General features: G+C 47.2%; 1 protein-coding gene across 1 annotated transcript; it reads right to left on the bottom strand.

The window, feature by feature from the left end:
* Positions 1 to 119: 119 nt before the first annotated feature.
* Positions 120 to 27,970, bottom strand: LOC311119941 (telomeric repeat-binding factor 2-like). The gene is made up of 13 exons (XM_084194585.1): positions 27,790 to 27,970; positions 24,636 to 24,731; positions 23,860 to 23,990; positions 23,252 to 23,338; positions 19,486 to 19,626; positions 19,069 to 19,202; positions 14,451 to 14,660; positions 12,597 to 12,783; positions 11,578 to 11,780; positions 5,151 to 5,378; positions 4,903 to 4,985; positions 4,759 to 4,808; positions 120 to 762 (listed from the first exon to the last, which is right to left on the bottom strand). Exons 1-13 carry the CDS (start codon positions 27,935 to 27,937, stop codon positions 604 to 606), a joined length of 1,857 nt encoding a protein of 618 aa, XP_084050711.1. The 5' UTR covers positions 27,938 to 27,970; the 3' UTR covers positions 120 to 603.

Below are 27,970 nucleotides of genomic sequence, written 5' to 3' on the forward strand. Positions count from 1 at the left end.
ATTCTGGCACTAACATCACTTCAATATAGCATGTATTTACTGTAGCTATTAAACACTGGTCTTAACTGTAACAACTCAATGCAGTAAGCTTGCCAGTCCTGTGGTAAACATTAGGCCAGTCAGTATAAGAGAAGTCTTTATTCTACGAAGAAAGACTGTCTGTCTTATTTCAAGAATCTGTTAAAAAAAGAGGCAGAATCAACATTGAACATATTCTAGAACCTTTCTAAAACATCCATTTAGATTAGCTGGATAATCGACCTATTCTCTCTCGCTTAGTCCAAAGGTCCTCCGCCCATCTTTAGCTTCTTCATGGTCCTCCACCCTTCCTCATTGTTGATGGATGTGCGGCGGGTAAATGTTAATTTAACAAAATAAACATTTTGTGGAAAGAAAACGTTTAAAAGTCTGCATCCATTCTCTCAACTGGATAATGTCGTCATTCTCTTACGTAGCTCAGAGGCCCTCTCCAGGGTCGAATTCATTACTGCACCCCGTAGAAAAACATTTTGCAACTGAAAGCGAAAAAGGAGCATTTCTTATAGGACAAGTTAGTAGATAGTCCTTCCCCTGTTTTAGCCAGTGTTCTTCTGTTTGGTGCCCTCAGACCATCTTTAGTTTCTTCATGGTTCTCCACCTATCCTTGATGTTGACGGATGTTCGGCCGACGAAGGGGAAAGAGGACTGTACTCTGGTCCAGTTCCCCTCTCCATAGCGACGCACTCCATCCTTCACCCACTCGGTCTCCTCTGCTGTCCACATCTACAGTAGGGACACAACAGAACACTCAAGGTATAGTATACACACTGTAGAGGACAACACTTAGGGTTAACATAGTATACACACTGTAGAGGACAGCACTTAGGGTTAACATAGTATACACACTGTAGAGGACAACACTTAGGGTTAACATAGTATACACACCGTAGAGGACAACACTTAGGGTTAACATAGTATACACACTGTAGAGGACAACACTTAGGGTTAACATAGTCTACACACTGTAGAGGACAACACTTAGGGTTAACATAGTATACACACTGTAGAGGACAACACTTAGGGTTAACATAGTATACACACCGTAGAGGACAACACTTAGGGTTAACATAGTATACAACACTGTAGAGGACAACACTTAGGGTTAACATAGTATACACACTGTAGAGGACAGCACTTAGGGTTAACATAGTATACACACTGTAGAGGACAACACTTAGGGTTAACATAGTATACACACCGTAGAGGACAACACTTAGGGTTAACATAGTATACACACTGTAGAGGACAACACTTAGGGTGAACATAGTCTACACACTGTAGAGGACAACACTTAGGGTTACCATAGTATACACACTGTAGAGGACAACACTTAGGGTTAACATAGTATACACACCGTAGAGGACAACACTTAGGGTGAACATAGTATACACACTGTAGAGGACAACACTTAGGGTTACCATAGTATACACACTGTAGAGGACAACACTTAGGGTTAACATAGTCTACACACTGTAGAGGACAACACTTAGGGTTAACATAGTATACACACCGTAGAGGACAACACTTAGGGTTAACATAGTCTACACACTGTAGAGGACAACACTTAGGGTTAACATAGTATACACACTGTAGAGGACAACACTTAGGGTTAACATAGTATACACACTGTAGAGGACAACACTTAGGGTTAACATAGTATACATTATGTAGAGGTTTCCCGGACACAGATTAAGCCTAGTCCTGATTCTCCATTGAGTTGTTTGCTGTTTAGTTCAGGACTAACCTTAAATCTGTGTCCAGGAAACCATCAACATTTAAAAACCTACAGTGCATTTGGAAAGTATTCAGACCCCTTGACTTTTTCCACATTTTGTTACGATACAGCCTTATTCTAAAATGGATTAAATCGTTTTTTTCCTCATCAATCTACACACAATACCCCATAATGACGAAGCCAAAACAAGTTTTTACAATTATTAGCAAATATATACAAAATATAAAAACGTACATTTTACATTTACATAAGTATTCAGACGATTTACTCAGTACTTTGTTGAAGCACCTTTGGCAGCGATTACAGCCTCGAGTCTTCTTGGGTATGACGCTACAAGCTTGGCACACCTGTATTTGTGGAGTTTCTCCCATTCTTCTCTGCAGATCCTCTCAAGCTCTGTCAGGTTGGATGGGGAGCGTCGCTGCACAGCTATTTTCAGGTCTCTCCAGAGATGTTTTGATTGGGTTCAAGTCCGGGCTCTGGCTGGGCCACTCAAGGACATTCAGAGACTTGTCCCGAAGCCACTCCTGCGTTGTCTTGGCTATGTGCTTAAGGTTGTTGTCCTGTTGGAAGGTGAACCTTCGCCCCAGTCCGAGGTCCTGAGCGCTCTGGAGCAGGTTTTCATCAAGGATCTCTCTGTACTTTGCTCTGTTCACTTTTTCCTCGATCCTGACTAGTCTCCAAGTCCCTACCGCTGAAAAACATCCCCACAGCATGATGCTGCCACCACCATGCTTCACCGTAGGGATGGTGGCAGGTTTCCTCCAGACGTGACGCTTGGCATTCAGGCCAAAGAGTTCAATCTTGGTTTCATCAAACCAGATAATCTTGTTTCTCATGGTCTGAGAGTCTTTAGGTGCCTTTTGGCAAACTCCAAGCGGGCTGTCATGTGCCTTTTACTGAGGAGTGGCTTCCGTCTGGCCACTCTACCATAAAGGCCTGATTGGTGGAGTGCTGCAGAGATTGTTGTCCTTCTGGAAGGTTCTCCCATCTCCACAGAGGAGCTCTGTCAGAGTGATCATCGGGTTCTTGGTCACCTCCCTGATCAAGGCCCTTCTCCCCCGATTGCTCAGTTTGGCCGGGCGGCCAGCTCTAGGAAGAGTCCTGGTGGTTCCAAACTTCTTCTATTTCAGAATGATGGAGGCCACTGTGTTCTTGGGGACCTTTAATGCTGCAGACATTTTTTGGTACCCTTCCTCAGATCTGTGTCTCGACACAATCCTGTCTCGGAGCTCTACGGACAATTCCTTCGACCTCATGGCTTGGTTTTTGCTCTGACATGCACTGTCAACTGTGGGACCTTATATAGACAGGTGTGTGCCTTTCCAAATCATGTCCAATCAATTGAATTTACCCCAGGTGGACTCCAAGTTGTAGAAACATCTCAAGGATGATCAATGGAAACAGGATGCACCTGAGCTCAATTTTGAGTCTCATAGCAAAGGGTCTGAATACTTATGTAAATAAGGTATTTCTGTCTTTTACTTTGTATAAATTTGCAAACATTTCTAAAAACCTGTTTTCACTTTGTCATTATGGGGTATTGTGTGTAGATTGATGAGGATTTTTTAAAATTAATTTAATCAATTTTAGAATAAGGCTGTAACGTAACAAACTGTGGATAAAGGGGAAGGGGTCTGAATATTTTCCAGAATGTCACCATCTTCTAAACTGAGGCTGTCTCCAGAACCTAAACTCACCCTCTTCCTGTCTCCTCCAGTCGTACTGGTTCTGTTGCTGCCTCCAGAACCTAAACTCACCCTCTTCCTGTCTCCTCCAGTCGTACTGGTTCTGTCTCCAGAACCTAAACTCACCCTCTTCCTGCCACCTCCAGTAGTACTGGTTCTGTTGCTGCCTCCAGAACCTAAACTCACCCTCTTCCTGTCTCCTCCAGTCGTACTGGTTCTGTCTCCAGAACCTAAACTCACCCTCTTCCTGCCACCTCCAGTAGTACTGGTTCTGTTGCTGCCTCCAGAACCTAAACTCACCCTCTTCCTGTCTCCTCCAGTCGTACTGGTTCTGTCTCCAGAACCTAAACTCACCCTCTTCCTGCCACCTCCAGTAGTACTGGTTCTGTTGCTGTCTCCAGAACCTAAACTCACCCTCTTCCTGCCACCTCCAGTGGTACTGGTTCTGTTGCTGCCTCCAGAACCTAAACTCACCCTCTTCCTGCCACCTCCAGTGGTACTGGTTCTGTTGCTGCCTCCAGAACCTAAACTCACCCTCTTCCTGCCACCTCCAGTGGTACTGGTTCTGTTGCTGCCTCCAGAACCTAAACTCACCCTCTTCCTGCCACCTCCAGTGGTACTGGTTCTGTTGCTGCCTCCAGAACCTAAACTCACCCTCTTCCTGCCACCTCCAGTGGTACTGGTTCTGTTGCTGCCTCCAGAACCTAAACTCACCCTCTTCCTGCCACCTCCAGTGGTACTGGTTCTGTTGCTGCCTCCAGAACCTAAACTCACCCTCTTCCTGTCTCCTCCAGTCATACTGGTTCTGTCTCCAGAACCTAAACTCACCCTCTTCCTGCCACCTCCAGTAGTACTGGTTCTGTTGCTGCCTCCAGAACCTAAACTCACCCTCTTCCTGTCTCCTCCAGTCGTACTGGTTCTGTCTCCAGAACCTAAACTCACCCTCTTCCTGCCACCTCCAGTAGTACTGGTTCTGTTGCTGTCTCCAGAACCTAAACTCACCCTCTTCCTGCCACCTCCAGTGGTACTGGTTCTGTTGCTGCCTCCAGAACCTAAACTCACCCTCTTCCTGCCACCTCCAGTGGTACTGGTTCTGTTGCTGCCTCCAGAACCTAAACTCACCCTCTTCCTGCCACCTCCAGTGGTACTGGTTCTGTTGCTGCCTCCAGAACCTAAACTCACCCTCTTCCTGCCACCTCCAGTAGTACTGGTTCTGTTGCTGCCTCCAGACCCTAAACTCACCCTCTTCCTGCCACCTCCAGTAGTACTGGTTCTGTCGCCAGAACCTAAACTCACCCTCTTCCTGCCACCTCCAGTGGTACTGGTTCTGTTGCTTTCTCCAGAACCTAAACAAAGACATAGGTTAGAACTCCATAGTAAAATCCCTAGTAATAAAACACCACACAGTTTTGAATCATAACTGTTGATCATCATAATTACTGTCTTTGTGAGGGGAGTCAAATAAATCATCTTCATCGCTCCACCTATCCTTGGATTCCTTGGCAACACTGAATAGCTGCTTCCTGCAGATGACAGCACCATTATATAAAGAGAGAGAGAAAGTCAAATCAGCTGTGATTTGAACATCATCCTCTACCTTATCCCTGAAATACATAACCAAATGTCTCATAGAATCATATCACAGTGGAGAAGACAGAACTATTCTGAAGCTATATAGCTCTACATACCACTTCGGATCGGTTCCCTTTTTACTGGTGGATTCCTTCTGAGGGGTGGAGCTTCTCTTATGTGAAGAGCTTCTCTGATTGGATGAGCCCCTCTGGGGGGTGGAGCTTCTCTGATTGGATGAGCCTCTCTGGGGGGTGGAAACGGACCGGGTGGTACGTTCTTCATGCTCAGGGGGCTCAGGGGTGTCATCCAGAATACACACATCCTCCTCGGGGTCAGACGGGGACCTGGAGACAGAGGTCGTATTCATTAGGGCACGCCAGGCGTTTCTTATTCCCTCTCCGTTTCAGTCAGCTTCCACTACCCTCGTCAAACTAGTCACCACTTAATCGTCCCTCATTAAGAATGTGTTAAAGTCAAAGAGAGCTGGTTAAAAGGCCCTACCATTACCGCAGTACTATATGCAGGGACGTCCTTGTATTTGTATTTATTACGGATCCCCATTAGCGGCTGCCACGGCAACAGCTACTCTTCCTGGGGTTTATTACGGATCCCCATTAGCGGCTGCCAAGGCAGCAGCTACTCTTCCTGGGGTCCAACCACAATTTACATACAATAAAACAATACCTAACACAACACCTTATTACACTCTACCATAACATATTTACAATACAAAATCAATAATACAGCAAAATAACCATATTAAAATGTGTGTGTGTAGAGTGCGTGTGTTAGCATGTGTTTGCGAATGCTGTGTGTGCCTTGTGTCTCTTCACAGTCCGCGCTGTTCCATAAAGTGTAGTTTTATCTGTTTTTTTAAATCTCATTTTACTGCCTGACTGAGTTAGATGATGTGGAATAGAGTTCCATGTAGTCATGGCTCTATGTAGTACTGTGCGCCTCCCATTGTTCTGGACTTGGGGACTGTGAAGAGACCTCTGGTGGCATGTCTTGTGGGGTATGCATGGGTGTCCGAGTATTCCAAACAGACAGCTCGTACATTCAGCTTGTCTACACCTCTTTAAAAAAACAAGCAGTGATGAAGTCAATCTCTCCTCCACTCTGAGCCAGGAGAGACTGACATGCATATTATTAATGTTAGCTCTCTGTGTACATCCAAGGGCCAGCCGTGCTGCCCTGTTCTGAGCCAATTGTAATTTTCCTAAGTCCCTCTTTGTGGCACCTGACCACACGACTGAACAGTAGTCCAGGTGCGACAAAACTAGAGCCTGTAGGACCTGCCTTGTTGATAGTGCTGTTAAGAAGGTAGAGCAGTGCTTTATTATGGACATACTTCTCCCCATCTTAGCTACTGTTGTTTCAATATGCTTTGACCATAACAGTTTACAATCCAGGGTTACTCCAAGCAGTTTAGTCACCTCAACTTGCTCAGTTTCCACATTAATTATTACAAGATTTAGTTTAAGTTTAGGGTTTAGTGAATGATTTGTCCCAAATTCAATGCTTTTAGTTTTAGAAATATTTAGGACTAACTTATTCCTTGCCACCCACTCTGAAACTAACTGCAACTCTTTATTAAGTGTTGCAGTCATTTCAGTCGCTGTAGTAGCTGACGTGTATAGTGTTGAGTCATCCGCACACATAGACACACTGGCTTTACTCAAAGCCAATGGCATGTCGTTAGTAAAGATTGAAAAAAGTAAGGGGCCTAGACAGCTTCCCTGGGGAATTCCTGATTCTACCTGGATTATGTTGGAGAGGCTTCCATTAAAGAACACCCTCTGTGTTCTGTTAGACAGGTAACTCTTTATCCACAATATAGCAGGGGGTGTAAAGCCATAACACATATGTTTTTCCAGCAGCAGACTATGATCGATAATGTCAAAAGCTTCACTGAAGTCTAACAAAACAGCCCCCACAATCTTTTTATCATCAATTTCTCTCAGCCAATCATCAGTCATTTGTGTAAGTGCTGTGCTTGTTGAATGTCCTTCTCTAGAAGCATGCTGAAAGTTTGTTGTCAATTTGTTTACTGTAAAATAGCATTGTATCTGGTCAAACACAATTTTTTCCAGTGGTTTACTAAGGGTTGGTAACAGACTGATTGGTCGGCTATTTGAGCCAGTAAAGGGGGCTTTACTATTCTTAGGTAGCGGAATAACTTTTGCTTCCCTCCAGGCCTGAGGGCGCACACTTTCTAGTAGGCTTACAGTGGGGGAAAAAGTATTTAGTCAGCCACCAATTGTGCAAGTTCTCCCACTTAAAAAGATGAGAGAGGCCTGTAATTTTCATCATAGGTACACGGAAACTATGACAGACAAAATGATTATTATAAAATGAGAAAACAAAATCCAGAAAATCACATTGTAGGATTTTTTATGAATTTATTTGCAAATTATGGTGGAAAATAAGTATTTGGTCAATAACAAAAGTTTCTCAATACTTTGTTATACAGTGATCCCTCGCCACTTCGCGGTTCACTTATCGCGGATTCGCTATTTCGCGGATTTTCATAATGCATTTTTTTTTTTTTGGTGCATTGTGCTCTGCATTCTGATTCGCTAAAAACTCACTCCCGCTTCTTGTATCAAAACATGCTACGAATTGTGCTATCATTTTGTCGTCTCGTGCAGTTATGTGTACGTACATAAAACAGCTTGGCAAATTTACATTAAGTTGGCCAAATTATCTTGTAATTTCGAACATCTCCTAAACCCATAATGTCGACGAAACGGCCTGGACCGACAAAAGCACCTGCGGATGGGCCCAAACGGCGGAAGATGCTACCTATCTCAGATAGTTAAACTTCTGGACATGCTAAGGGAAGGTAAAAGCTATGCAGCCGTTGCTCGCCATTACGGAATCAATGAATCTTCCGTTCGTTACATAAAGAAGGAGGAAAAAAACATAAGGACGACAGCAGCAGTCAATGAGGAGGAAGGACTAACGCTTGGTCGCTTAGCAACCATGGTGCGAATGGCCACTGAACTTAAGCGAGTAGCTGAGGAATGGGACCCTTTGATGAGCTGTTCATTACAGTTCTCCAACGTAATCGATGGTGGCATGTCGGTGTACAAGGATCTTTTTGCAAAGAAGAAAAAAGAGCGACAACAGCTGCCTATCACTATGTTCTTCTCCCGAACAAACACACCTGCACCGCGGGCTTCAGAAGAAGAGAACACTGCAGAGCGCAGTCAGGATGCAGCGGCCCAGTCTGAAGAGCAGTGAAACGGCCTACACGTGAGTCACTGTATTTGTATACATGTAATAGTTGCTAATTGTAAAAAAAAAAAAGTTTTCTATTTCGCGGATTTCACTTATCGCGGGTCATTTTCGGAACGTAACCCCCGCGATAAACGAGGGATTACTGTATACCCTTTGTTGGTAATGACACAGGTCAAACGTTTTCTGTAAGTCTTCACAAGGTTTTCACACACTGTTGCTGGTATTTTGGCCCATTCCTCCATGCAGAACTCCTCTAGAGCAGTGATGTTTTGGGGCTGTCGCTGGGCAACACAGACTTTCAACTCCCTCCAAAGATTTTCTATGGGGTTGAGATCTGGAGACTGGCTAGGCCACTCCAGGACCTTCCAGGACCTTGAAATGCTTCTTACGAAGCCACTCCTTCGCTGCCCGGGCGGTGTGTTTGGGATCATTGTCATGCTGAAAGACCCAGCCACGTTTCATCTTCAATGCCCTTGCTGATGGAAGGAGGTTTTCACTCAAAATCTCACGATACATGGCCCCATTCATTCTTTCCTTTACACGGATCAGTCGTCCTGGTCCCTTTGCAGAAAAACAGCCCCAAAGCATGATGTTTCCACCCCCATGCTTCACAGTAGGTATGGTGTTCTTTGGATGCAACTCAGCATTCTTTGTCCTCCAAACACGACGAGTTGAGTTTTTACCAAAAAGTTATATTTTGGTTTCATCTGACCATATGACATTCTCCCAATCCTCTTCTGGATCATCCAAATGCACTCTAGCAAACTTCAGACGGGCCTGGACATGTACTGGCTTAAGCAGGTGGACACGTCTGGCACTGCAGGATTTGAGTCCCTGGCGGCGTAGTGTGTTACTGATGGTAGGCTTTGTTACTTTGGTCCCAGCTCTCTGCCGGTAATTCACTAGGTCCCCCCGTGTGGTTCTGGGATTTTTGCTCACCGTTCTTGTGATCATTTTGACCCCACGGGGTGAGATCTTGCGTGGAGCCCCAGATCGAGGGAGATTGTCAGTGGTCTTGTATGTCTTCCATTTCCTAATAATTGCTCCCACAGTTGATTTCTTCAAACCAATCTTGCTTGTTTGTAGGTGACCAAATACTTATTTTCCACCATAATTTGCAAATAAAAAGAATGTGATTTTCTGGATTTTTTTCTCTCAATTTGTCTGTCATAGTTGACGTGTACCTATGATGAAAATTACAGGCCTCTCATCTTTTTAAGTGGGAGAACTTGCACAATTGGTGGCTGACTAAATACTTTTTTCCCCCACTGTAAATTGAAAATATGACAAATAGGAGTGACAATATCGTCCGCTATTATCCTCAGTAATTTTCCATCCAAGTTGTCAGACCCCGGTGGCTTGTCATTGTTGATAGACAACAATAATTTTTTCACCTCTTCCACACTCACTTTACAGAATTCAAAATGACAATGCTTGTCTTTCATAATTTTGTCAGATATACTTGGATGTGTAGTGTCAGCAATTGTTGCTGGCATGTCATGCCTAAGTTTGCTAATTTTGCCAATGAAAAAATTATTAAAGTAGTTGGCAATATCAGTGGGTTTTGTGATGAATGAGCCATCTGATTCAATGAATGATGGAGCTGAGTTTGCCTTTTTCCCCAAAATGTAATTGAAGGTGCTCCAAAGCTTTTTACTATCATTCTTTGTGTAATTTATCTTTGTTTCATAGTGTAGTTATTTCTTCTTTTTATTCAGTTTAGTCACATAATTTCTCAATTTGCAGTACGTTTGCCAATCGGTTGTGCAACCAGACTTATTTGCCATTCCTTTTGCCTCATCCCTCTCAACCATACAATTATTCAATTCCCCTCAATCCACTGAGATTTAACCAAACATGTCACACATATTATCCAGATACTGACTGTTAGCACTTGGTGGTCTATAGCAGCTTCCCACCAGAATGGGCTTTAGGTGAGGCAGATGAACCTGTAGCCATATTACTTCAACAGTATTTAACATGAGATCCTCGCTAATCTTCACAGGAATCTGGTTCTGAATATAAAAACAGCAACACCTCCACCATTGGCATTTCTATATTTTCTGTAAATGTTATAATCTTGTATTGCTACCACTGTATCCTCAAAGGTATTATTTAAGTGAGTTTCAGAGATAGTCAGAATATGAATGTCATCTGTTACTAGCAAATTATTGATTTCATGAACCTTGTTTCTTACATTTTACATTTTAGTCATTTAGCAGACGCTCTTATCCAGAGCGACTTACAGTTAAGTGAGTACTGGGAATCGAACCCACAACCCCTGCGTTGCAAACGCCATGCTCTACCAACTGAGCTACATCCCTGCCGGCCATTCCCTCCCCTACCCTGGACGACGCTGGGTCTCCCGGTCGCGGCCGGCTACGACAGAGCCTGGATTCGAACCAGGATCTCTAGTGGCACAGCTAGCACTGCGATGCAGCGCCTTAGACCACTGCGCCACTCATGTTCTTAAGCTACATATGTTAACATGGGCTATTTTGAGCACTTTTCTTCTGGGATGCTTACTTGTTTTTATTGCTTTACTGGGAAGCTTAGCAGCAGTAGATGTGCTCATGTTCTTTATGTTAGTGCAGGGTGAGCTGCACACAGTGGCCTTCCTCCTTGGGCACACCGGCTCAGTGCTAACAGTATAAATCTGGTTCTTAGGCACATGATTACTGCATCCAATAGCTGTAGGATCAGCAGAGGTATTCAGGGCAGTTAGAGGGACATAAATTAGGTTACTTACATTGTGTCTACCGACGCTCCTGTTGTAATGTACATTTGCTGAAGCATTTTGACAACTCTGCGTCACAATGGTAGGGATTAGCTGAGCTGGGCTTGGGTCATTGATAAGTCATTGTCTCAACGCAGCCTTATAATGCTGTGAAAGGATCCAGGAACCCAAATGATTTGGGTGGATCCCATCCTCCTTACAAAACGTGTTTTGTTTCCTAAAGGTATCGAAATTGTCAACAAAAGTTACACCCATTGAGCTGCAATAATCACGTAGCCAATTGTGAAGAGCAAGAATCCTGCTAAAGCGTTCAATGCCACGATTCAGAGAGGGCACAGAGCCAGATATGATGGGTATTTTGTTAGTGTCTAGCAGAGAGTCAATCAGTTCTTTAAAAATCCAGTTTCAACTGTTCAGAGCTGCCCTTCATAATGTCATTAAAACCCACATGGACTACGATAGAATCCATTTCCATGTCCTGACTTAGTACATTGGGGAGCAGCTTAGTGATGTCATTTACTCGAGCTCCGGGATTGGACATTGTTTTCTTGTTCTTGACTTACTCTTTGGTTCTCTCTCTGGCTCGTCGTTTGCGATACTTCCGTGTTGGTGGGCTGCAGGTGGAGGCGGGGCTTAGTGGGTCCGCCCGGCTGACTGACTCCTCCCCGTTGGATACCGATTCCTCCCTCTCAGCTACCGGCTCCTCCCTCTCAGCTATAGGCTCCTCCCTCTCAGCTACAGGCTGCTCTAGAGAGGCCGTAGAATCCTGTACACCAGGGTTAGAAGATGAGGTCATGAATCCTGTACACCAGGGTTAGAAGATGAGGTCATGAATCCTGTACACCAGGGTTAGAAGATGAGGTCATGAATCCTGTACACCAGGGTTAGAAGATGAGGTCATGAATCCTGTACACCGGGGTTAGAAGATGAGGTCATGAATCCTGTACACCGGGGTTAGAAGACGAGGTCATGAATCCTGTACACCAGGGTTAGAAGATGAGGTCATGAATCCTGTACACCAGGGTTAGAAGATGAGGTCATGAATCCTGTACACCAGGGTTAGAAGATGAGGTCATGAATCCTGTACACCAGGGTTAGAAGATGAGGTCATGAATCCTGTACACCGGGGTTAGAAGATGAGGTCATGAATCCTGTACACCAGGGTAAGAAGATGAGGTCATGAATCCTGTACACCAGGGTTAGAAGATGAGGTCATGAATCCTGTACACCAGGGTAAGAAGATGAGGTCATGAATCCTGTACACCAGGGTTAGAAGATGAGGTCATGAATCCTGTACACCAGGGTTAGAAGATGAGGTCATGAATCCTGTACACCAGGGTTAGAAGATGAGGTCATGAATCCTGTACACCGGGGTTAGAAGATGAGGTCATGAATCCTGTACACCGGGGTTAGAAGATGAGATAATTCAAGAAGTTAATTCAAATTCAAGCCATGAGTTGAATTACTCCATTAAAGCCTTATCCCTCCTGCTCACTTCCCTCACCATTATCAATCCACCAAGTGATTTAACAACTCATTTGCATTAAAACCTCAACCCTGTTGCTTCACTCTCTCGTCTTACCTGGCTGTCTGGCTCCATAACCAGCCTGGCTATGGTGTAAGGCCAGCCTCTGCTCTTCCACTGTGGGCCTGCCTCTGGTGCCAGATCTGCTGGGGGTGCCAGGTCAGCAGGGGAGGCCTCCATTGGACTGCCCGAGTCTCTCTGGGACCCAGGGACATCCTGCTCCAGCACAGCGTCTGAGCCCTGCCTGGGGGGTGAAGGCAGATCCAGTTAAAGTACATTTAACAGGGGTCACTCACAACACACTTTAACAAAGACAAACAAGAGGCAGAGAAACGGAGGAGGAAGGGGACATTTAACAGGGGTGCCTCACAACACACTTTAACAAAGACAAACAAGAGGCAGAGAAACGGAGGAGGAAGGGGAACATCATCAACAACAACATTAAACTATATACAATCTGGGGAGCAGAGAAGTCCATAGGGCTAGTCTGGAGAAACACACTCTGTTTGGGATAACATCCCACTCCTTGTCATGCCAAACGTGATTGGCATGACAAGGAGTGGAATGTTAACTAAACAGAATGGTACCCAGGCTACCATAGGACAGGAAGCAGCAGGGTAGTGATATGACTGGTAACCAGGCTACCATAGGACAGGAAGCAGCAGGGTAGTGATATGACTGGTAACCAGGCTACCATAGGACAGGAAGCAGCAGGGTAGTGATATGACTGGTAACCAGGCTACCATAGGACAGGAAGCAGCAGGGTAGTGATATGACTGGTAACCAGGCTACCATAGGACAGGAAGCAGCAGGGTAGTGATATGACTGGTAACCAGGCTACCATAGGACAGGAAGCAGCAGGGTAGTGATATGACTGGTAACCAGGCTACCATAGGACAGGAAGCAGCAGGGTAGTGATATGACTGGTAACCAGGCTACCATAGGACAGGAAGCAGCAGGGTAGTGATATGACTGGTAACCAGGCTACCATAGGACAGGAAGCAGCAGGGTAGTGATATGACTGGTAACCAGGCTACCATAGGACAGGAAGCAGCAGGGTAGTGATATGACTGGTACCCAGGCTACCATAGGACAGGAAGCAGCAGGGTAGTGATATGACTGGTAACCAGGCTACCATAGGACAGGAAGCAGCAGGGTAGTGATATGACTGGTAACCAGGCTACCATAGGACAGGAAGCAGCAGCGTAGTGATATGACTGGTAACCAGGCTACCATAGGACAGGAAGCAGCAGGGTAGTGATATGACTGGTACCCAGGCTACCATAGGACAGGAAGCAGCAGGGTAGTGATATGACTGGTAACCAGGCTACCATAGGACAGGAAGCAGCAGGGTAGTGATATGACTGGTAACCAGGCTACCATAGGACAGGAAGCAGCAGGGTAGTGATATGACTGGTAACCAGGCTACCATAGGACAGGAAGCAGCAGGGTAGTGATATGACTGGTACCCAGGCTACCATAGGACAGGAAGCAGCAGGGTAGTGATATGACTGGTAACCAGGCTACCATAGGACAGGAAGCAGCAGGGTAGTGATATGACTGGTAACCAGGCTACCATAGGACAGGAAGCAGCAGGGTAGTGATATGACTGGTAACCAGGCTACCATAGGACAGGAAGCAGCAGGGTAGTGATATGACTGGTAACCAGGCTACCATAGGACAGGAAGCAGCAGGGTAGTGATATGACTGGTAACCAGGCTACCATAGGACAGGAAGCAGCAGGGTAGTGATATGACTGGTAACCAGGCTACCATAGGACAGGAAGCAGCAGGGTAGTGATATGACTGGTAACCAGGCTACCATAGGACAGGAAGCAGCAGGGTAGTGATATGACTGGTAACCAGGCTACCATAGGACAGGAAGCAGCAGGGTAGTGATATGATTGACAACCTGGGGCTTCCGGAGAGATGCAGGACGGGTTCCTCTTGGTCCAAAACAGCATCTGGTTTTCCTGCGTTCTCCTCCATCACCTCCCTTTCCACCACCTCCTCCAGCTCGGCAAAGGTCATGGGCTCCCTCAGCTCCTCGGCCAGGGCTGTATAAACGGCCCTCAGCCGGCTGCGGGTCAGCAGGACGCCACCAGGGGGTGCACTGGGAGGACTGGAGGGAGAGAGAGTCAGGCAATTTAGACTGGGAGGACTGGAGGGAGAGAGTCAGGCAGTTTAGACAGAGGACTGGAGGGACAGAGCCAGGTAGTTCATAATAATAATAATAATATGCCATTTAGCAGACGCTTTTATCCAAAGCGACTTACAGTCGTGCGTGCATACATTTTTGTGTATGGGTGGTCCCGGGGTTCGAACCCACTACCTTGGCGTTACAAGCGCCGTGCTCTACCAGCTGAGCTACAGAGGACCACAGAGGACTGGAGGGACCGAGTCAGGCAGTTTAGACAGAGGACTGGAGGGAGAGAGTCAGGCAGTTTAGACAGAGGACTGGAGGGACAGAGTCAGGTAGTTTAGACAGAGGACTGGAGGGACAGAGTCAGGTAGTTTAGACAGAGGACTGGAGGGACAGAGTCAGGTAGTTTAGACAGAGGACTGGAGGGACAGAGTCAGGTAGTTTAGACAGGGAGGACTGGAGGGACAGAGCCAGGTAGTTTAGACAGGGAGGACTGGAGGGACAGAGCCAGGTAGTTTAGACAGGGAGGACTGGAGGGACAGAGTCAGGTAGTTTAGACAGGGAGGACTGGAGGGACAGAGTCAGGCTGTTTAGACAGAGGACTGGAGGGACAGAGTCAGGCTGTTTAGACAGAGGACTGGAGGGACAGAGCCAGGTAGTTTAGACAGGGAGGACTGGAGGGACAGAGTCAGGTAGTTTAGACAGAGGACTGGAGGGAGAGATTAAGATAGGGTCATTCATTAGGGCACACCAGAGGAAAATCTTATGCAACGGAAAACAAAAACGAGCGTTTCTTATTGGACAAGTCCAAACAGTCCCTCCGTGTTTCAGTCAGTGTTCTTCCATTTGGTGCCTAATGAACACGACCCAGGTGTTCCAATACTAATGAACGGCATCGTGTCATCTGACACGGTTGTACTGGATCACAGCCATACGATGGCAAACAACTGAACACACAGATTGGTGATTACTTGAAGGAAGAGCGTTATGAAGGTTGTACTTTAATTTAAAGTATTCAAAATCAAGTGGTCGACTACATTGAGCTCCAAAAGGTATTGGGAGTATTGGCAAATGCATCCAACAAGTACAGAGCCAAGTTGGGTCGTCGAAGGAGGAGGTCGTCGGGTAAGCTTGGCGTCGGGTAAGCTTGGCTTTATACATAGCTTGGGCTTTGTCGAGTAAGGCTTAAACTATGTATTTAGATTGTAGTTAGGGATTGTAGGTAGCTATCGTGGGTTGTTGTATGTAATTATTGTAGGTTAGTATTGTATTCGGCTGTGCCGGGTGTAGCACGAAGCTAGCTAGCTAGCTAACCCACCACCTGGACTAGCTGGCGAGTAGCTATTAGCAACGGTATAGTTGTCTCACGCCTGAGAGTGCTTGTAATTACGCCAGCTGGCTGCCTACAATAATTACATACAATAATGCCTACCATTCAGCTGTTTTCTAACCTCATTGTCTGAACCGTTAACGTGAGGTAGCAAGTGGCTACTGTGCTTGAAATTTAGCTAGCTTGTTGCTACCTGGATAGCTACTAGTAAACAATAGCTGGAACGACCGAGCGAACAGACGCGAACTGGCTGAGTCAATTCAGTGGCTAGCTTTGCACTTGGCTAGCTAATAGTAGCTGCTAGGGGTAAGTCATAACCTACACTTGTGTTTTGTTTTTTACATATTGATAGCCCGAGTCGTTCAAGGAATTCGGGACATGGGTGACTAGTTAACGTTAGTTTGGCTCTCTCTGTGTGTTCGTGCCGTGAAAGGAGGGGTTCTTCTTTGTCTGAAAGCAATGGCTAGCTAGTTTACTAACTATTCTAGCTAACTAACTGGCTGAATAAGTTGACGACGGACTCGCTCAAGCTGTCGGGACTAACCCACAACGTTAGACACGGACACGAACGATCTGCTTGCGTGTTGATACACTGGTGGTTTGTTGTGGCCGAGTATTGGCGCTAAACCGTGTTGTTGGAGACCGGCATGCTAGCTGGCTGTGGCGTCTTATGACGAGGTGCCCGGACGATTTTCACGGAATAATACTGCACCTAGTTAGCTAGCTGAATAAACTAAGTTAGTCTATTCCTAGAAAACATTGAACCGCTGTAGTTTACAACAATTATAGTTTCTGAGGTGGAAGTTGGGAGAGTTATATTTGGGAGTTGTGGTGAGGGAGGCCCCGCTCTCTCCTTTCCCAGATGTTTAGTTCATTTCATTCCGATCTCCTCTGCATTATTGTAGCCATCTGCTGCAGCCTGTCAACTATGCCTCTGCCTATCCCTGTTCTCTCCTCTCCGCACAGGCTACACAAACGCCTCACACCGCGTGGCTGCTGCCTCTCTAACCTGGTGGTCCCTACACGCACGACCCACGTGGAGTTCCAGGTCTCAGGCAGCCTCTGGAACTGCCGTTCTGCTGCCAACAAGGCAGAGTTAATCTCAGCCTATGCTACCCTCCAGTCCCTCGACTTCTTGGCGCTGACGGAAACATGGATTACCACTGAAAACACTGCTACTCCTGCTGCTCTCTCCTCGTCTGACCATGTGTTCTCGCATACCCCGAGAGCATCTGGTCAGCGGGGTGGTGGCACAGGAATCCTCATCTCTCCCAAGTGGACATTCTCAATTTTTCCCCTAACCCATCTGTCTATCTCCTCATTTGAATTCCATGCTGTCACAGTCACTAGCCCATTTAAGCTTAATATCGCCCTCCAGGTTCCCTTGGAGAGTTCATCAATGAGCTTGACGCCTTGATAAGTTCCTTTCCTGAGGATGGCTCACCCCTCACAGTTCTGGGGGATTTCAACCTCCCTACGTCTACATTTGACTCATTTCTCTCTGCCTCCTTCTTTCCACTCCTCTCCTCTTTTGACCTCACCCTCTCACCGTCCCCCCCTACTCACAAGGCAGGCAATACGCTTGACCTCATCTTTACTAGATGCTGTTGTTCTACTAATCTCCCTGCTGAATCTCCCCCCCCCCTCTCCGGTGCGGCTCACTCTTGGATTGCGTCCTACCTGACCGGTCGCTCCTACCAAGTGGCGTGGCGAGAAGCTGTCTCCGCACCACGTGCTCTCACCACTGGTGTCCCCCAGGGCTCAGTTCTAGGCCCTCTCCTATTCTCGCTATACACCAAGTCACTTGGCTCTGTCATATCCTCACATGGCCTCTCCTATCATTGCTACGCAGACGACACACAACTAATCTTCTCCTTTCCCCCTTCTGATAACCAGGTGGCGAATCGCATCTCTGCATGTCTGGCAGACATATCAGTATGGATGACGGATCACCACCTCAAGCTGAACCTTGGCAAGACGGAGCTGCTCTTCCTCCCGGGGAAGGACTGCCTGTTCCATGATCTCGCCATCACGATTGACAACTCCGTTGTGTCCTCCTCCCAGAGTGCGAAGAGCCTTGGCGTGACCCTGGACAACACCCTGTCGTTCTCCGCTAACATCAAGGCGGTGACCCGATCCTGTAGGTTCATGCTCTACAACATTCGGAGAGTACGACCCTGCCTTACACAGGAAGCGGCACAGGTCCTAATCCAGGCACTTGTCATCTCCCGTCTGGATTACTGCAACTCGCTGTTGGCTGGGCTCCCTGCCTGTGCCATTAAACCCCTACAACAGAATGCCGCAGCCCGTCTGGTGTTCAACCTTCCCAAGTTCTCTCACGTCACCCCGCTCCTCCGCACACTCCACTGGCTTCCAGTTGAAGCTCGCATCTGCTACAAGACCATGGTGCTTGCCTACGGAGCTGTGAGGGGAACGGCACCTCCGTACCTTCAGGCTCTGATCAGTCCCTACACCCAAACGAGGGCACTGCGTTCATCCACCTCTGGCCTGCTGGCTCCCCTACCTCTGCGGAAGCATAGTTCCCGCTCAGCCCAGTCAAAACTGTTCGCTGCTCTGGCACCCCAATGGTGGAACAAGCTCCCTCACGACGCCAGGACAGCGGAGTCACTCACCACCTTCCGGAGACATTTGAAACCCCACCTCTTTAAGGAATACCTGGGATAGGATAAAGTAATCCTTCTACCACCCCCCCCCCCCCCCCCCCTTACCCCAACCCTCCCAAAAAAAAATACAAAAAAAAAAATACATTGTAAAGTGGTTATCCCACTGGCTATAAGGTGAATGCACCTATTTGTAAGTCACTCTGGATAAGAGCGTCTGCTAAATGACGTAAATGTAAATGTAAAACAAACAATGGTGTCACTGTCCCAATACTGTTGAAGCTCCCTGCATCTCCACACACTGTGGTGGTGGGGCCCAATGACCTTCGGAGTCTAGGCTAGGTAACTGGCAAGCATGGCATCGCAATACCTGAGGTAAAAGGGCTTTATAAAATACATTTACTTTGATTGATTGACATTGGATCCATGAGGCTACCTGGGTTTGTGTCTGGATGTGTTGTCCTGTGTTACTGGTCCAAGCTGGTCCTCTGGCTGAGGGACTGAGGGACAGTCTCCTTCCTCCGCATCCTGTCCTGCCTCCTGTCTCTTCACCATCAGCTGTCTGGCAGCCTGGTATTCACACAGACAGATCTCCTCAGTGCGGGTTAGGAGCAGTGGGTTCTGGGAGACAGAGAGCTCCCAGTGTGTCTTTAGTTAGCTACAGTACAACTGAATAAGTACTGAGACATCAGCCCAAACAGTTAAAACAACATGTTCCTAAGCATGTACTTAGAAGCTGTGTCCCCAACGGCCCCCCTATTGACCCTGGTCAAAAGCAATACCCTATATAGGGAAAGGGGAGCCATTGGGGACGCAGTCAGAGTGTCCCTGAGGGAATACAATACATACATACCCTGCACAGGAAAGGAGGAGAGTAGGTGAACAGGCTTTCACAGAACTGCAGCATCTCTTGTTTAAACTGCTGGTAGGTGACCTGCTGCAGGACCGAATGCTCACTGCTCCTCTTGTTGACCAGCCCCAGGAAGATCGCTTTCTGGAGGACACATTACCCTGCATCAGTCTCTAACGACGTTACCCTGCATCAGCCTCTAACGACGTTACCCTGCACCAGCCTCTAACGACGTTACCCTGCACCAGCCTCTGACGACGTTACCCTGCACCAGCCTCTAACGACGTTACCCTGCATCAGCCTCTAACGACGTTACCCTGCACCAGCCTCTAACGACGTTACCCTGCACCAGCCTCTAACGACGTTACCCTGCATCAGCCTCTAACGACGTTACCCTGCATCAGCCTCTAACGACGTTACCCTGCATCAGCCTCTAACGACGTTACCCTGCACCAGCCTCTAACGACGTTACCCTGCACCAGCCTCTAACGACGTTACCCTGCACCAGCCTCTAACGACGTTACCCTGCATCAGCCTCTAACGACGTTACCCTGCATCAGCCTCTAACGACGTTACCCTGCATCAGCCTATAACGACGTTACCCTGCATCAGCCTATAACGACGTTACCCTGCACCAGCCTCTAACGACGTTACCCTGCACCAGCCTCTAACGACGTTACCCTGCATCAGCCTATAACGACGTTACCCTGCATCAGCCTATAACGACGTTACCCTGCATCAGCCTATAACGACGTTACCCTGCACCAGCCTCTAACGACGTTACCCTGCATCAGCCTCTAACGACGTTACCCTGCACCAGCCTCTAACGACGTTACCCTGCATCAGCCTCTAACGACGTTACCCTGCATCAGCCTCTAACGACGTTACCCAGCCTCTAACGACGTTACCCTGCATCAGCCTCTAACGACGTTACCCTGCATCAGCCTCTAACGACGTTACCCTGCATCAGCCTATAACGACGTTACCCTGCATCAGCCTCTAACGACGTTACCCTGCACCAGCCTCTAACGACGTTACCCTGCACCAGCCTCTAACGACGTTACCCTGCATCAGCCTATAACGACGTTACCCTGCATCAGCCTATAACGACGTTACCCTGCATCAGCCTATAACGACGTTACCCTGCACCAGCCTCTAACGACGTTACCCTGCATCAGCCTCTAACGACGTTACCCTGCACCAGCCTCTAACGACGTTACCCTGCATCAGCCTCTAACGACGTTACCCTGCATCAGCCTCTAACGACGTTACCCAGCCTCTAACGACGTTACCCTGCATTAGCCTCTAACGACGTTACCCTGCATCAGCCTCTAACGACGTTACCCTGCATTAGCCTCTAACGACGTTACCCTGCATTAGCCTCTAACGACGTTACCCTGCATTAGCCTCTAACGACGTTACCCTGCATCAGCCTCTAACGACGTTACCCTGCATTAGCCTCTAACGACGTTACCCTGCATTAGCCTCTAACGACGTTACCCTGCATTAGCCTATAACGACGTTACCCTGCATCAGCCTAACGACCTTACCCTGCATCAGCCTCTGACGACGTTACCCTGCATCAGCCTCTAACGACGTTACCCTGCATCAGCCTCTAACGACGTTACCCTGCATCAGCCTCTAACGACGTTACCCTGCATCAGCCTCTAACGACGTTACCCTGCATCAGCCTCTAACGACGTTACCCTGCATCAGCCTCTAACGACGTTACCCTGCATCAGCCTCTAACGACGTTACCCTGCATCAGCCTATAACGACGTTACCCTGCATCAGCCTATAACGACGTTACCCTGCACCAGCCTCTAACGACGTTACCCTGCACCAGCCTCTAACGACGTTACCCTGCATCAGCCTATAACGACGTTACCCTGCACCAGCCTCTAACGACGTTACCCTGCACCAGCCTCTAACGACGTTACCCTGCACCAGCCTCTAACGACGTTACCCTGCACCAGCCTCTAACGACGTTACCCTGCACCAGCCTCTAACGACGTTACCCTGCATCAGCCTCTAACGACGTTACCCTGCATCAGCCTCTAACGACGTTACCCTGCATCAGCCTCTAACGACGTTACCCTGCATCAGCCTCTAACGACGTTACCCTGCACCAGCCTCTAACGACGTTACCCTGCACCAGCCTCTAACGACGTTACCCTGCATCAGCCTCTGACGACGTTACCCTGCATCAGCCTCTGACGACGTTACCCTGCACCAGCCTCTAACGACGTTACCCTGCACCAGCCTCTAACGACGTTACCCTGCACCAGCCTCTAACGACGTTACCCTGCATCAGCCTCTAACGATGTTACCCTGCATCAGCCTCTGACGACGTTACCCTGCATCAGCCTCTAACGACGTTACCCTGCACCAGCCTCTGACGACGTTACCCTGCACCAGCCTCTAACGACGTTACCCTGCATCAGCCTCTAACGACGTTACCCTGCATCAGCCTCTAACGACGTTACCCTGCACCAGCCTCTAACGACGTTACCCTGCATCAGCCTCTAACGACGTTACCCTGCATCAGCCTCTAACGACGTTACCCTGCATCAGCCTCTGACGACGTTACCCTGCACCAGCCTCTAACGACGTTACCCTGCATCAGCCTCTAACGACGTTACCCTGCATCAGCCTCTAACGACGTTACCCTGCATCAGCCTCTGACGACGTTACCCAAATGGTACTCTATTCTCTAGTGCACTACTTTACCAGGCCCCCACATGGCTCTGATCAAATGTAGTGCATTATATAGGGAATAGGGTGCCATTTGGGACTCAAACTTCATTTCCTAAGGGTTATGATAACTTGTGTAAATGCATGATGACCACAGGTTAAAAGACAGATGGGTCTAAATGCCTCTGTCCTGTCCCTCGGGTTAAAAGACAGATGGGTCTAAATGCCTCTGTCCTGTCCCTCGGGTTAAAAGACAGATGGGTCTAAATGCCTCTGTCCTGTCCCTCGGGTTAAAAGACAGATGGGTCTAAATGCCTCTGTCCTGTCCCTCGGGTTAAAAGACAGATGGGTCTAAATGCCTCTATGTCCTGTCCCTCGGGTTAAAAGACAGATGGGTCTAAATGCCTCTATGTCCTGTCCCTCGGGTTAAAAGACAGATGGGTCTAAATGCCTCTGTCCTGTCCCTCGGATTAAAAGACAGATGGGTCTAAATGCCTCTGTCCTGTCCCTCGGGTTAAAAGACAGATGGGTCTAAATGCCTCTGTCCTGTCCCTCGGATTAAAAGACAGATGGGTCTAAATGCCTCTGTCCTGTCCCTCGGGTTAAAAGACAGATGGTCTAAATGCCTCTGTCCTGTCCCTCGGGTTAAAAGACAGATGGGTCTAAATGCCTCTGTCCTGTCCCTCAGGTTAAAAGACAGATGGGTCTAAATGCCTCTGTCCTGTCCCTCGGGTTAAAAGACAGATGGGTCTAAATGCCTCTGTCCCTCAGGTTAAAAGACAGATGGGTCTAAATGCCTCTGTCCTGTCCCTCGGGTTAAAAGACAGATGGGTCTAAATGCCTCTGTCCTGTCCCTCGGGTTAAAAGACAGATGGGTCTAAATGCCTCTGTCCTGTTCCTAGGGTTAAAAGACAGATGGGTCTAAATGCCTCTGTCCTGTCCCTCAGGTTAAAAGACAGATGGGTCTAAATGCCTCTGTCCTGTCCCTCAGGTTAAAAGACAGATGGGTCTAAATGCCTCTATGTCCTGTTCGTATAGTTGCCATCATCTCTTTAGGAGTTATCAGTTAGCTCACCTTTCCAACCATGCCTTTTGGGAAGTATTTCGTCAAAACCTCCTTGGCTTTGTCAAACGCTTTGTTCTTAATGCACACCATCACCAACTACAGAGCAAAACAAAACAAGGTTGAATGCAAGACTGATGTAAGAATGCACAACGCGGCAAAAGACAAATCACAACAGAATGACAAGGGGAAGACATGAACGGGCAAATTGTTGTGCAATTCAGTATAACGCAGAATGTTATTGATCACAGTACACTGTGTCCTCCCTCTATAGCCACTCAGAAGCCCATCGTATAATGTTGGACAGGGATGACATGAAAAATCATAACAGTGTTTATGGTTTCAACAGGGGACCATTCAATGATTATACACAGTGGGGCCAGATCTCACCACACAGTGGGGCCAGATCTCACCACACAGTGGGGCCAGATCTCACCACACAGTGGGGCCAGATCTCACCACACAGTGGGGCCAGATCTCACCACACAGTGGGGCCAGATCTCACCACACAGTGGGGCCAGATCTCACCACACAGTGGGGCCAGATCTCACCACACAGTGGGGCCAGATCTCACCACACAGTGGGGCCAGATCTCACCACACAGTGGGGCCAGATCTCACCATCTCTCTGATAGACTTGTGTACTCGCTCCAGGTCTTTCTGGGGAACTGTCAACTCCTCGCTGATGCTGTCCAATACGCTCATAGCAGACTCCAGCGGAGTGAGGAACTCCTGAGATTCAAACGAGAAGTCTGTGGACGGCAAGAGATCAACTGTGTCAGTGATCAGTCTGTGGACGGCAAGAGATCAACTGTGTCAGTGATCAGTCTGTGGACGGCAAGAGATCAACTATGTCAGTGATCTTAGACTTGATTTCAAAGACACAGCTGGCTAGCTATAGGGAACAGCAGATTGTGGCACCTGGGGTCACATTTCAGGTGTCTCTGATTTTCAACATGGGAATGAATATTAGTTCATACCGTTACCTAGATAGCGTTGTTACCTAGCTAGCGTTGTTACCTAGCTAGCGTTGTTACCTAGCTAGCGTTGTTACCTAGCTAGCGTTGTTACCTAGCTAGCGTTGTTACCTAGCTAGCGTTGTTACGTAGCTAGCGTTGTTACCTAGCTAGCGTTGTTACCTAGCTAGCGTTGTTACCTAGCTAGTGTTGTTACCTAGCTAGTGTTGTTACCTAGCTAGTGTTGTTACCTAGCTAGCGTTGTTACCTAGCTAGTGTTGTTACCTAGCTAGTGTTGTTACCTAGTTAGTGTTGTTACCTAGCTAGTGTTGTTACCTAGCTAGCGTTGTTACCTAGCTAGCGTTGTTACCTAGCTAGCGTTGTTACCTAGCTAGTGTTGTTACGTAGCAAGTTACTTAAAGTTTAGCTCAAAATTCTCACCGAGTTTGTCACCATCATTTATCCTGGTGAGGAACTGTATTGCTCGAATCTTCTTCGGCATGGCATCGTTGGCTTCCAACGGCCGAACCAGATGACCTGAAAAGAGGATGTTGTTGGATAATGTGTTAGCTAGCGTCTATTAAATGGGGCTAACTGCTTTAGCGCATTTTGACGATAGTATCTTCTGACCGAGGAAGTTTTGTGAAGAGCCCAACCCCCCCCCCGACTCTTGCTCTAAATAAAAACACTCATCGCTTGTGGTTTTGGAAACATAAGGAACGTATCTTTCAGATCAGTGAGAAATTATTAAAAATAAAATTAAAATAAAGGTTAAAATTACTACACACCTTTATAGGGTTGGTGTTCCCACACGGCCATATCTCCATGTTTATAGAAGACATAGGCAGCCACCTGTGCTAATGACTGTCAAAGACTTCAGCCACCCAAGTCATACTGTTCTCTCTTCTACTGCATGACCAAAAGGCTCCTGAACAGCTTCTACCCCTAAGCCATAAGACTGCTGAACAGTTAATCAAATGGCTACCTGGACTATTTACATTGACCCCCTTTATTTTGTTTTGCGCTGACTCTCTTGCACCAGCTCTATGCACACTCACTGGACTCTACCCACACACTCACTGGACTCTACCCACACACTCACTGGACTCTACCCACACACTCACTGGATTCTACCCAGACACTCACTGGACTCTACCCAGACACTCACTGGACTCTACCCACACACTCACTGGGCTCTACCCACACACTCACTACACTGACAATCCAACACACACACATACGCTGCTGCTACTCTGTTTATTATCTATCCTGATTGCCTAGTCACTTTTACCCCTGCCTACATATACATATTACCTCAACTACCTGGTACCCCTGCACATTGACTCGGTACTGGTACTCCTTGTATATAGCCTCGTTATTGTTATTTTATTGTGTTACTATTTCCTTGTTTTTTCCTCGACATATTTTTCTTACTTTTTAACTCTGCATTGTTGGGAATGGGCTCGTAAGCAAGCATTTCACGTTAAAGTCTACACCAGTTGTATTCGGCATGTGACCAATACAATTGGATTTAGATTTGATGAGACATCTAGCGTATTCCGAACACCTGTGTGTAAGCGTAAAGCCAATTTATTCTTGATCCGAAATGTGGTCGGACCATCGTATGGAAGGTGGAGCTTCAAGATCCTTGGTGTCCACATCACCAACAAACTATCATGGTCCAAACACACCAAGACAGTCGTGAAGAGGGCACGACAAAGCCTATTCCGCCTCAGGAGACTGAAAAGATTTGGCATGGGTCCTCAGATCCTCAAAAAATTCCACAGCTGCACCATCGAGAGCATCCTGACTGGTTGCATCACCGCCTGGTATGGCAACTGCTTGGCCTCCGACCTCAAGGCACTACAGAGGGTAGTGCGTACGGCCCAGTACATCACTGGGGCCAAGCTTCCTGCCATCCAGGACCTCTATACCAGGCGGTGTCAGAGGAAGGCCCTCAAAATTGTCAAGGACTCCAGCCACTCTAGTCATAGACTGTTCTCTCTGCTACCGCACGGCAAGCGGTCCCGGAGTGCCAAGTCTAGGTCCAAAAGACTTCTCAACAGCTTCTACCCCCAAGCCATAAGACTCTTGAACAGCTAATCATGGCTACCCGGACTATTTGCACTGCCCCCCCACCCCATCCTTTTTACGCTGCTGCTACTCTGTTAATTATTTATGCATAGTCACTTTAACTCTACCCACATGTACATATTACTTCAACTACCTCAACTAGCCGGTGCCCCCGCACATTGACTCTGCACCGGTACCCACCTGTATATATAGCCTCCCTACTGTTATTTTATTTTATTTCTGCTCTTTTTTTTCTCAACACTTTTTTTGTTGTTTTATTTTTTACTTTTTTTGTTAAAAATAAATGCACTGTTGGTTAAGGGCTGTAAGTAAGCATTTCACTGTAATGTCTGCACCTGTTGTATTCGGCGCATGTGACCAATAAAATTTGATTTGATTTGGAATTGCGGTGCATGCAGAGGCCAAATCTAGCTCCGTACCGCATCGCCGTGCGCCTCTCAAATGTTGTAACAATCTGGAGGGCTCCGCATTGACATGATTGGCTGACGGTAGGTTGGGGGCGGTACGTCCTGTATGAACACAAACTCACTTCCTTGACAACTTCCTTCACAACAGCTCTGCTCCGCTAAACGGAAGTAGTATGAAAGCCATAAAGTCTGTGGAGGCTGCATTACAGTAATTATTGTACTGCCACTTCAGACCTCAGATTGACCATGCAGAGCCTTTAACTGGGGAGGAAGTGTAGTTCGTCAACTGGAGGCACTCACAGATTGTGGATCTGTGCAAAACTGCTAAAGTTAATATTTTTTGTATTTAAAATATTATTTCTCGCTGATATGAAAGATAAGGGACATAATCTGCATATGTTTCGAAAACCGGTTTGAATTGTAGTTCACATGGAGCAAAACGTCTGCAAATGTAATCCACGGAAACCATAAGAAGGCTTTTCCAGAGGTAGCTAGTCTGGATGAGTGTAGCTAAACTCGGTCCTGGGCTGCGTTCAGTACATAACACAACGTTCAATTAACAGAAACGGTGATGTACTGAACGACCAGTTGAAAAACGGAGACGGGTTGTGGGTTCAAAATGCACAGCTTGCCTTTAAACACGTCAGTCACTACTTCATGCCAAACCCGCTACACCCACCGAACGGACCAAACAAGTCTGTTCACGAACGTTTTGGGAAAACGTGTCGTTCCCGTACAAACGAACTGGTTTAGTTGTTGTCCTAGCGCTACACAGCTGATTCAAATAATCAACGCTTTATAGTATTGAGTTGACTGACGTTATTTGAATCAACTGTGTGATGCTAACCTTACTTAGCTAACGTTAGGACAAAAACTGTTCATCAGGGATCTCCGAGACTAGTACTACCAACTGGTCTAGCGAACAGTCAACGTTACCGCACAGTTAGCTAACGTATCGAGCTAGCTAACACGTGGTATAAAAACGTTTAAACTAGCTAAACAAAACGTTTAAACTAGCTAAACAAACTGTCTTATTAGGCAGAGACGGTACAGAAACCTGTATTGGTTTTCGCGAAGACGCTAACGTTACTCACATTGAAGGATGTCTCTGATCTCACAGAAATCAGTATACCGTTCATTCCTAAAAGTATCAAATGCCACAGATATATAATAATCCACCATCCAACGATTAACTACACATTCCACATCTGGTCCGGGGTCCATGTTTTCGTTTGCCGCCATTTCCAACGCCGTAAACAAACCGTAAGATGTATC

The sequence above is a fragment of the Coregonus lavaretus genome (assembly GCF_964263955.1).
Source record: "Coregonus lavaretus genome assembly, contig: HAP1_SCAFFOLD_1370, whole genome shotgun sequence".
Taxonomy (NCBI): Eukaryota; Metazoa; Chordata; class Actinopteri; order Salmoniformes; family Salmonidae; genus Coregonus; species Coregonus lavaretus.